At 51.5% G+C, this 9,748-nt stretch overlaps 1 protein-coding gene across 2 annotated transcripts; it reads right to left on the bottom strand.

The window, feature by feature from the left end:
- Positions 1-1,724: 1,724 nt before the first annotated feature.
- On the bottom strand, positions 1,725-8,117 carry FATE1 (fetal and adult testis expressed 1). Of its 2 annotated transcripts, none has more exons than XM_077145338.1 (5): positions 7,904-8,117; positions 6,681-6,808; positions 3,292-3,392; positions 2,845-2,923; positions 1,725-2,298 (listed from the first exon to the last, which is right to left on the bottom strand). In XM_077145338.1, exons 1-5 carry the CDS (start codon positions 8,007-8,009, stop codon positions 2,167-2,169), a joined length of 546 nt encoding a protein of 181 aa, XP_077001453.1. In that variant the 5' UTR covers positions 8,010-8,117; the 3' UTR covers positions 1,725-2,166. The 2 variants fall into 2 exon arrangements, with proteins under 2 accessions (XP_077001453.1, XP_077001452.1); XM_077145337.1 differs by having other exon boundaries at positions 6,678-6,808; positions 7,904-8,115.
- Between the last annotated feature and the right edge of the window lie 1,631 nt (positions 8,118-9,748).

Below are 9,748 nucleotides of genomic sequence, written 5' to 3'. Positions count from 1 at the left end.
GCCGACGCATTGTTTGTTTGCAGCTCAGCTAAATTGCTCCCGGGGGGGAATCCTTTGTTTCACAACATATTTTCAAGCAGACTTTTTCTGCAAACATGTGTGTCTCTATGCACGTACACACACACACACACACAGCCCCGTGTCCCCGAGGGCAGGCCTTGCCCCACCCGCAGCAGCCTTCTTTTCCTCTGCGCTTCCCTGGATGGCCTGGTTGAAGCAGAAAAAAGGGGCAGCCTGAAGGAGCCGTGTGAGGGCAGGTCCAATGGTACCCCTAGCTGTGGCCACGCCGACCCCCTTGCTTTGGCTGCCATGTCACCAAAGGCAGTGGGACTGCAGGGCTGGTGGCAGGGGGCAAATGGATGAGGGGTTCCATCTCCCTGCTTTCCTCGCCCAGGCTCCCTGCTTCCCTTCGTGACCTTGTGTGCCTCGGGCCCTGGTCTGTCCTTCCTGCCAGCCCTCGGGTGACTCCCAAGGGTTCCTGGACCTTCTTGGCTCTCCTGACCAGGACTGCTTGTACCTGGATGTGGCCCCTACCCCGTCCCACAAAGCTGCTTCCTCTGGCTTCCCATGACCCACTCTGCTCTGCTCTGGGACCACGGAGGCCATCATCCAAGTATTTCTGCTCCAAATGTCCCTGTCTGCTCCCAACAGGGCCCAGGCTCCAAGGACCCACGCTCCAAGGACCCACTGTGCCGTATTCCACAAGCCAGCAGGAGGCCTCACCCTCCTCTTAGAGGCCAGGGATGGAAGGACCCGTTCATCACCGAGGGCCACCCTGAGGACCAGAGAAGCTGGCTCTAACACTCAGATTTCCTGCCTCCCCCAGCAGCACCCTCCTCTGCCCCTTTTCTTTTATTTAAAGCCTCTGTGGCTCATGCTTACTGCCCGCTCACTCTTTTTCACATGCATGCATACACACACGCACACGCACACACATACGGATGGTGATGCCCATTTCATACAAACACACACTCTCATCTCTCTACATAGGGGAGCCTCAACAGATTTGGGGATTTGGGAAGATCCATCAAAACCAAACAGAAAGTTCCCTACTCCGCAGAGACTTGTGTATTCATCCTTTAGTCCCAGGACTTGCTCTTGGGCAAGTTCTTGGCAGCCCAAGACTTTAACCCGGCAGCAGCATCCCCTACTTCTTGGCTCAGTCCCACTGCCAACCTGGTCTGAGATGGGCGCCATGGGCAGCTCATTGAAAGTGCCAAAGGCCTTCAACAGGTAAGCCAGTTATCCTGGGTTGTGTCAGGGACTGTGGACCCAGGATGTGTGGTGGTCGTGGCTGAGGGGGGTGGGGGCAGTGGGTGGTCCAAACCCTTTCATGTGGCCCCCAGATCAGCCTCCATGGCTGGGTCAGGGTGTCAACCTCAGAGGGCCCGAAGGAAGCAGGCAGAGCCCTAAGCCAGGCTCAGGAGAAGGACTTCTAGTCCCAGCTCTGCCCCTGTTCTGCCGGATGATGTCAGGGATGTGTTGTCCCTCCCTGGTCCTCAGGTTCTTCATGGGCAAATGGAGGACTTTCTGGTCTCTTCTGCAGAACTGCTTCCCCCAAAGCGCTTGCTGGCCTGAGCCGAAGAGGAAGGAAACCTGGGCTGGGGTGGGGGCTGGGAAGGGAAGCAGCAGCTCAGACCTCACAGCAGGGCTGGGCCCCAAGGGGCTGCTCCCAGGGCTCCCCCATGAGACCTGAATACAAAAGCCTAGGAGACGGGATTTGCTGCTATGCCGGAACTTGAACTTTTATTAAGCATGTTCTACGTACAGTGACTGATGCCCAAAGAGGAAAGGAATGGGGAAAACGCCCTGCCGAACAGAAGGGATGCTGAGGTGACACAGGCACAGGGGTCAGGCCGGGCCTTACCCGGTGCCCCTGGTGAGGCCCCAACTAAGAGATGTCAGCTGCCGAGCCCCGACCATAGCCCTGGTGTGGCTGGGAGAGCAGCTCTACCCACTCAGGCCCTCTGCCTGCCTCACTTCCTCTACCCTCCCAGCCAGCTGCGGCCTTCGAACGGGGTGGCTGTGATGACCCCAGGCAGGGGGCCTGGCCGGAGTTGGAGAGTGGCCCAGATACTGCCTGGGGCTGCTAGGGGGATGGAAGGGGCAGCAGGGAGAAGAGAGAAGCAGGAGGGCTTGGGTGGTGGCACGGACGGGGATGGCATCTCACAGCAGCATCCACAGCCACAGGTTGGCAATGAAGGCCGACACCAGCATGATGAAGAACAGGGCTTCCCTGTGGCGCCACATGGCACCCTGGTTCTCCAAGGCCTGCAGTCGCGTGGTGACGATGCACAGCTGCAGAGAGACCCAGGGCAGGGCTGGTGAGCATGGCTTTTCTTGGGCAGCCCACAGTGCAGCAATGGGGGAAGAGAGGGCGTTACAGCAGGGAGGCCAAGGAGCCTCTGGGAGTAGAAGCAGGTGGTGCAGCTGAAGGTCTGGGGCCTGGGACCTGGGCTGGGGCAGGTGTGGTGGGACCGAGGCCCCAGCTGCCTGTGTTGCAGGCTCACCTTCCTTGTCCCCTGCTGCCCTGGAGTCTACTAAAGTTCTTGGAAGAAGCCAGCCCACCCGAGCTGAGCCAGGAGGAGCCTGGGAAGGCCTGTTGGCCCCTAGGTGTGTTGGCATGGGGCGGCAGGAGGACCAGAGTGTTGGTCCCGGGAAAGGGTGACACTCGGGGCAGAGAAGGCCACCAGGACAGATGTCCCTCTGTGCCCACTGGGGGCTCTGCCCCAGAAGAGCTGGGCCGGGCTTGAATGAAGATGACACTGCTCTAGAACTCCTATTCCCTTCCAGCTCCTGGAGTCTGAAGGGCCTCTCGCCAGCCCTAGCACGGCAGGCACTCACCTGATTTCTCATGACTTCCATCTCTGGTTCATTCAGCTCTTCCAAGCCGTTCTCTGTGACCTCATTGGCCTCCTGGTTGCTGGGACAAAAGAAAACACAAAGGGTCAGAGGCACAGATGGGCCCAGGAAGACTGAGAGGGCACATGGCTAAGAGGGGCGACTCCTCTGGCCTGGGGCCCTATCAACCTTTCCTGGAAAGAAGGTCCTGGGGCCCAAGGGCTGGGGTGCCAGTGTCACCTGATCCCACCGCAGAGCGCTGAGAAGACAGAGGGCCTGGAGGCTCGGGCTTGGCCTTGAGGAAGAAGCAAAGCTCCACTGCTCCAAGCACCAGCCAGCTGCTCCCAACTCTATTTTATTTACTGACCCTTCTGCTCCACTCTGGCCCCTGCCCAAGCAGCCAGGGCCCAAAGAGTTTTCCCCTCGCAGCATCCCTGGGGGCCCTCATACCGCTCATACTGGAACCGCATGACTTGGAAGCTTCTAGAATACTCATGGGCATCCCCATGACCTGGTTCTCTTGACATCCTAGACGATGGCAGCTGGGTCCCCTAAGGAAAAGAATGGTCAAAGTCCCACATTTTATCCAGGACCAAAAGTGCACCTCCTGGAGACTGAGGTGGCACCTGGTTCCCTGGAATCAAGGGCTGGCAGCTTCAGGCAGCTGGGGGAGTCTGGGAGGCCCACATGTGGGTTACCTGCCATGGCCGTTCCCTCTGTGCTCCTCTATAGCTCTGGGCCATCGAGGAGCAGCAAAGGGAGAGCAGCCACCTGAGTCCCTGGCCTCTGCCCGAACTTTCACAGACAGGCATCAACTGAGAGTCCATGCAACCTACTGAAGGAGATTGTAATATCTCAACTTTACAGCCAAAGAAATTGAGCCTTGCTGAAGGTGACTACACTTTCAAGGACATGCAGTAGGAGCCAGAGCTGAGGTTAGAACCCTGGCTTCTAGAAAACCAGACTCCTCTGAGTGAGCCCCACCAGCTCTGTAGCTTTACTTTTATTATCTGCCTGCTAATTACTCCCCAGAATGTAGTTTGTGGTCCAGCGCTGTCTCCCAAGTTCAGGCCAGGGGCATCTCAAGCTTATAAAGAGCCAGTGTGGGTAGAAGAGCAGACGGTGGCTTTTGATGTCAGACCCACCTGGGCTCCAATCACAGCTCGAGGTTTCCAGTTCAAGAGGGAATATTCCTCAAGCTCCCCCATTCGCCAGGGGCCACCCCATGTCCTAAGCCCTTGCCAATATCAATTCCTCGAATCTTCATCACCCTCCTCTGAACCAAGTACGCAGAGAGGTTGATAACTTGTCCAAGTCACACAGCTGATAAGCAGCAGAGCAGGAACTGGAACCCAGGACATTTGCTTTAGAGATTCTGTGATACCCAACACACTTAACAGCCTGCTAAGTTTACAGTGGGAATGTGTGATTGTGAAAACCTTGTGTCTGATGCTCCTTTTATCTAGGGTATGGACAGATGAGTAAAAAATATATGGATTAAAAAATAAAGAAATAATAGGGGGAATAAGGGATAAAATAAATTGGGTAGATGGAAATACTAGCGGTCAATGAGTGGGAGGGGTAGGGGGTGTGGTATGTATGAGTTTTTTCTTTTTTCTTTTTATTTCTTTTTCTGGAGTGGTGCAAATGTTCTAGAAATAGTCATGGTGATGAATACACAACTATGTGATGATATTGTGACCCACTGATTGTACACCATGCATGGACTCTATGTAGGTGAAGATTTCTCAATAAAAACATATTTTTAAAAAACAGCCTGCTAAAGTGGCGGCAAAGAAACCAGAACCACTGAGAACCATGAAATGAAGATAAGGGGAGAGGCCTCCGTGAACGACAGGTTTCAACAACACAGTGGAATTCAGAAAGAGCAGCCATGGGAAGCCGGCCTCAGCCTGTAGCAGAGGCAGATGGGATGTAGCCGAGGTGGGCAGACATCCACGCAGGAGCCCCCCACCGCCCCCCAGAGAGGAGCCAACATCAAACTGCAAGGTGAAACAATTCCTTGTACAAAGATGTTTCATAGAGACTTTGCCACCACACTCCATTTTGTTGCAAAAATGCAAAATTCAATTTTCTCATGCATGGATATCAGTATGATTTATGGTGAACAGTAGGTCACAGTCATTTTTTTTTAATTCTCTTATTTTTCTTAACATGGTTCAAAACCAGCATGAAAAGAACAGATTGAGATCAGATGGGAATAACATTTTGAGAGATTTAAAGGTTAAATGAAGATGAGAGTGGACAGTGGCAGGTTTTGTTTGTTTGCTTTAGGATAACATAGTTTGTTGCCAGCACTTCAAGATAGTAAGAATTAATTTAACAACAACAGCTCCAAGCTGATACTACCTTTTATTGTGATCACCTGGAATAAGATAAGTCTAAATGTTTGTTAACAGTTATTTGCTTTTTTGCCTTTTTATTTTTAAAACTCTGTTTGAAATTTTATACATTGTAAAATGTAAGGCTTTTATATTAATTTGATTGAGAATAGGAAATTCTATGAACTGCAATATGTCCAAATTTCCCGCTGTCAATTGTTTCAAAAAAGTGCTTTTTAAGGCTCACTATTTATTTGGCCCTTGCATGCTGCAGTTGTCTCAGAGGCACTGGCAGTTCCATTAATAGTTCTGTTTTATAATAAATCAAATTAATAAATCAAATAATAGTCTTAATTTTTAAATTCAATATAATGTCTGTGGGTTTTAAGGACACTTCTCTAGTTCTAATAGCTAAATTTAATTAATCGAGTGGTTATATCCTCCTGCGGTCTCAAGGGCAGGGGTGGCTTCCTGGAGTCCGATCTGCTGGAAGAACTTGATTTGGTTCCAGCCTTTGGACATAGGAAGTAAATCCAGTATTTCTGGTTTATATGCATTCCCAGCAGTCTCTGACCTGGGGGCTCTTTCTCTCTTTTTGCGTTCGGGGATGGGATCATTTAAGCATTTATTGTAACCTAACCCCTAGAAAAGTCAGGTCTCCCTCCTCCCCAACCTCAATGTCTTCTCCCAGTATTCTTTGCCACTATAAAATAGTCATTTTTCCTAGAACATTCCGTCACCCACATTAATGTAACTTAAAATACTGGCTACAGAACATAGGACTCACATGGTTCCCAGGACAGTGTGTTCATCCTCTAACCTGGCTATCTTTTCCCAGTAGGTTTTGCTGCAGTATAGCACAATTTTTCTGAAACATTTCCCCATCCACATTGAACAAAGCTTAAAGGATTGGCTACAGACAAAAGACAGTACTCACGTGATTCCCTAGAACAGTCACGTCTCAGTCCTCTTCTAAAATGGTTGCCCTTTCCCAGTATCCTTTGCAACAGTGTAACTGCCATTTTTTTCTAGAACATTCCTTCACTCACTTTCAGTGTAGCTAAAGGATTGGCTACAGAATAGTTACTCACGTGATTGGATTTCGTAACAGCCAGGAAGCCTAGAAGCCTCACTCACCTCGGCTTACAACTTACCCCCACCCCACATACATTTGTTTTGTTTTTGTTTTTAATCAAGGAAAGTGTCGTTTCACACACAGTACAGCTTTTACAGAATAGCATTTATATGTACTCTCCAAGCAATGAGTGCTTCAGACATTTTGAACTTCTAGGGTTGGATTCCCTGCCTGCCAAAGGACAGTTCTAAATCTTTCAAGGGTTCCCCTGCCCTCAGGTTCCTGCCTGGCACAAAGGAGCTTCTGCTGACCCCCAAGTCAACATCTGGACCTGCTGTACCTACCATGCTCAGACTGGAGACCTATAGCCAAAATTCCCATCCTTAACCCAGCCACCAAGTATCAAGTACCCCACATACAACCATTTTCTTGGGGCGGATGTCAGTCATATTCCAAACTGGTGGGGCTAGAACACAGCTGACAGTCTTGAGTTCCAAATTCTGTCGCCGCTGGTAGACTCCTAGGGACCAATATCCCTGCTCTGTCATTTCTAGAAGAAGAAGAGAGGTCCCAAGATAGAGGTTGTACCAAGGTTTTCTAGGTATAGGAACACCATAAAGAAGACAGCCCCACAAATTTCTTAGCAATCCACAGTACCCACTCACCCTTGCCCATTAGGCAGTCCCAGGCCTCAGTCTGTTCATCTGTTCAACAAGTCACCAAACATTTACTGAAGGCCAACCTCTGTACTAGGTACTGGGGAGAGAGCGATGACCACGAGATAAGGCCCCAGCAATCAAAAAACCCAACCAGCTATGTGTGTACTAAGCAGAGTGAAAGTGCAAAACAAAAATAACCAACCAGGCAATTTCACATAGAGAGATACACACTCCCAGAACAATAAAGGCAGGGTAACATGCAGTGAAGAAGGGGCTACTTGTAGAAAAGTAAGAAACAACATTGAAGCAGAGACCTTAAAGGGAAAAAGAACCTGGACATGGAAAACCTCCACTGAAGCTGTCCCCTCAGAGCACGTCCTGCCTCCCTTAACCCCTAGTTCTCAGGCAGGCACATGGCCTTTCTCTAACCTGGCTCAGCATTGCAAGAACATTCCCAGCAGAAGCAACAGCAAGTACAAAGGCTGCAAGAAAGGAACAAGCTTGAGGTGTTACAAGAAAATATAAATGCCCTGTGGAGTGGGGCCCTTCGTGTGCTATACACATTGTATGTTGCATGCATGCTGTGACAGGGAGAAGGTTGAAGGGACAACACTGATAGGGCCATGGAGACCATGGCACAGAGTTTGGAGTTTATGGTAAAGTCCAAGGGGAAGAACTGGGAGGGTTTGCAGAGAGAATCAGTCTGACTGATTTGATTAATTGACTTGAATATTTTGCAACAGACACAGTGAGAACTTGGACCAGAGGAGACAGAGGGTCCATGTCCACTGTTGTTTCTGCCCTCCACCCACATGGGATGCTCAGAAGCTCCGAGATAAGGGGAAAGCTGCAAATGCTTGTACACCAAGGCACAGACACATGCTCGTGCCCACACACACATACAGACATACACATACAGGTGCAGATGTGTGTCCACACAGCTGGCCATCTCACCCAAGGATGAGAGCATTTCAGGGGATCCTCACCTGCTGTTGTCAGGCACTCCTGACTTTGCCCTTGGCCTTGAGGGCTCACCTCCTTGGCCAAAGGCATTTCCATCTCCTCCTTGGTGTTAGTGGGCTCTCCTGCCATCAAAGCCACTTGTTCACTTGTAGGCTGTGGCCAGAGCTGCGCAGGGTGCGTGTCAGAAAGGAGGCACTTAGAAAACCACTCTTTGAGGGGTAGGAGCTCCAGGCAGATATATCTGGGCGGGCAGAAGGGTGGAGCCAAGAGACTCCCTCTCCACACTCAGGCCTTGGGCCCAGCACCTTCTGTTCTTGTTCTATCTTATTGACTGGGTCTGTGGCCTTCTCCCCTGCTACTCTGTAAGCAACTTAGGAGAAGAGATAACGCTCAAAACTTTGCCTGTGAGAACTGTTTGGGCTCAGGGGTCACCTGATCTGGCCCCATCTTGGGGCAGGTGGGGTCCACCCTCTATCATTTCTAGGGAGAGGCAAGGACTGGCATAGGGTCCCATAAATGGTGGCTGGCCAAAGCAGGGTTAGTCCCAAGCCTCTTGTGGCTTCTGTGAGGCCAGCTCTAGCTAAAGAGTCCAGGCTGCCCCCCAGCCCACCTCCACTGAAGCTGTCCTCCCAGAGCACGTGCTGCCTCCCTTAACCCCTAGTTCTCAGGCAGGCACATGGCCTTTCTCTAACCTGGCTCAGCATTGCAAGAACCATGAGAAAACTTCCTTCCAGCAAGCTCCCGGGACCACTCTAGAGAATAGCCACAGAGTCTCTAGGGAAGCTGTTGATGAAAAGAACTAAGCACAGCTGGGGCCAGGTGGGCGGAAGAGGAGGGAGGGGAGGAAGGAGGGAGGACGGGGGAAGGGAGAGGCTAGAGCTCACTTAGAGACCATTACATGATCTGGGGCTGGTTATACTTGTCCCTTGCCCCACGTGTCCAGCGCTGGGACTCAGCCCCCACCCAGCTGAACTGACGGGGACCCTGCCTCCATTCCTGGGGGCTCTCCAGGAGCCTTGCCCAACCCCATGCCAGCAGCTGCCATGAAACCCGAGCTTCCCGGAGGGCTTCCTTCTCTGCCACCCCAAAATCAAGCAGAGGCTGCAGAGAGCTGCTCAGTGGGTCCTGGGACACTAGGCAGCCATGGGTTTCTGACCTACCATGGTTGCCAGATTTCACCAAGAAAAATCCAGGATGCCAAGTTAAATTTGCATTTCAGATAAACAAAATTTTAGAAGCAGCATGCCCCATACATTATTTGGGAACTATTTATACTAAACAAAAAAAATTTGTTTATCTGAGGTTCAAATGTAACTGCATAGCTTGTATTTTATCTGGCTGCCTTAGGCCCTGCCCACCCTCAGCACAACCTCAAGATTTGACCTTGGGCAAATGTTTCACTTCTTTGGGCCTCAGTGCCCCCAGTGGGCAACGGGGTTAGAGGGCTGCCTGGTTGCGAGGGGCACTCTGAGTCAGCAGATGCTGGGCAGTACAGGCACTGGCTTGCTGCAGGGCCCTGAGCCACTGACCGAAGATCCTTCTGGCTGCCAACTGAGCTTCTAGGGAACAGGGAACCTGGGTCCAGATGCTCGCAGAGGCACTGCCCCCTGGTGGCAGGGGCACCCATCACTTAAGGCCAAAAACCTTGAGAAACCTATGGACCAGACTGGCCCAGACAGGACCAACTGGCAGGGACAAGAGCTGTCAGTTCCAGGGTCTGAGCTTGGTGAGGCCAGGATGGCTCAGCTCCCCTCTGCAGAGTGCCAAATTTAGACCCACAGAGGGCTGGAACAGGAAGGGCCCTTTGGGTAATGGCCCAACAGACAGGGATGCCAAATGCAGAGAGCACTACTCAGTCAGGTCTGCCG

The sequence above is a fragment of the Tamandua tetradactyla genome, chromosome X (assembly GCF_023851605.1).
Source record: "Tamandua tetradactyla isolate mTamTet1 chromosome X, mTamTet1.pri, whole genome shotgun sequence".
Classification (NCBI taxonomy): Eukaryota; Metazoa; Chordata; class Mammalia; order Pilosa; family Myrmecophagidae; genus Tamandua; species Tamandua tetradactyla.
This window is presented reverse-complemented; position numbering and strand designations above follow the sequence as displayed.

Bases quoted from the DNA above. Each gene is read 5' to 3' on its own strand.
- FATE1 (XM_077145337.1), bottom strand. From the start codon at position 8,009: ATGGCAGGAGAGCCCACTAACACCAAGGAGGAGATGGAAATGCCTTTG. The intron at 3,393-6,677 runs GTATGTGGGGTA...TCTTTTCCTTAG, and splicing joins TCCGCCCCAAGAAAATGGTT to GGGACCCAGCTGCCATCGTC. The intron at 2,299-2,844 runs GTGAGTGCCTGC...GTCTCTCTGCAG, and splicing joins TGGAAGTCATGAGAAATCAG to CTGTGCATCGTCACCACGCG.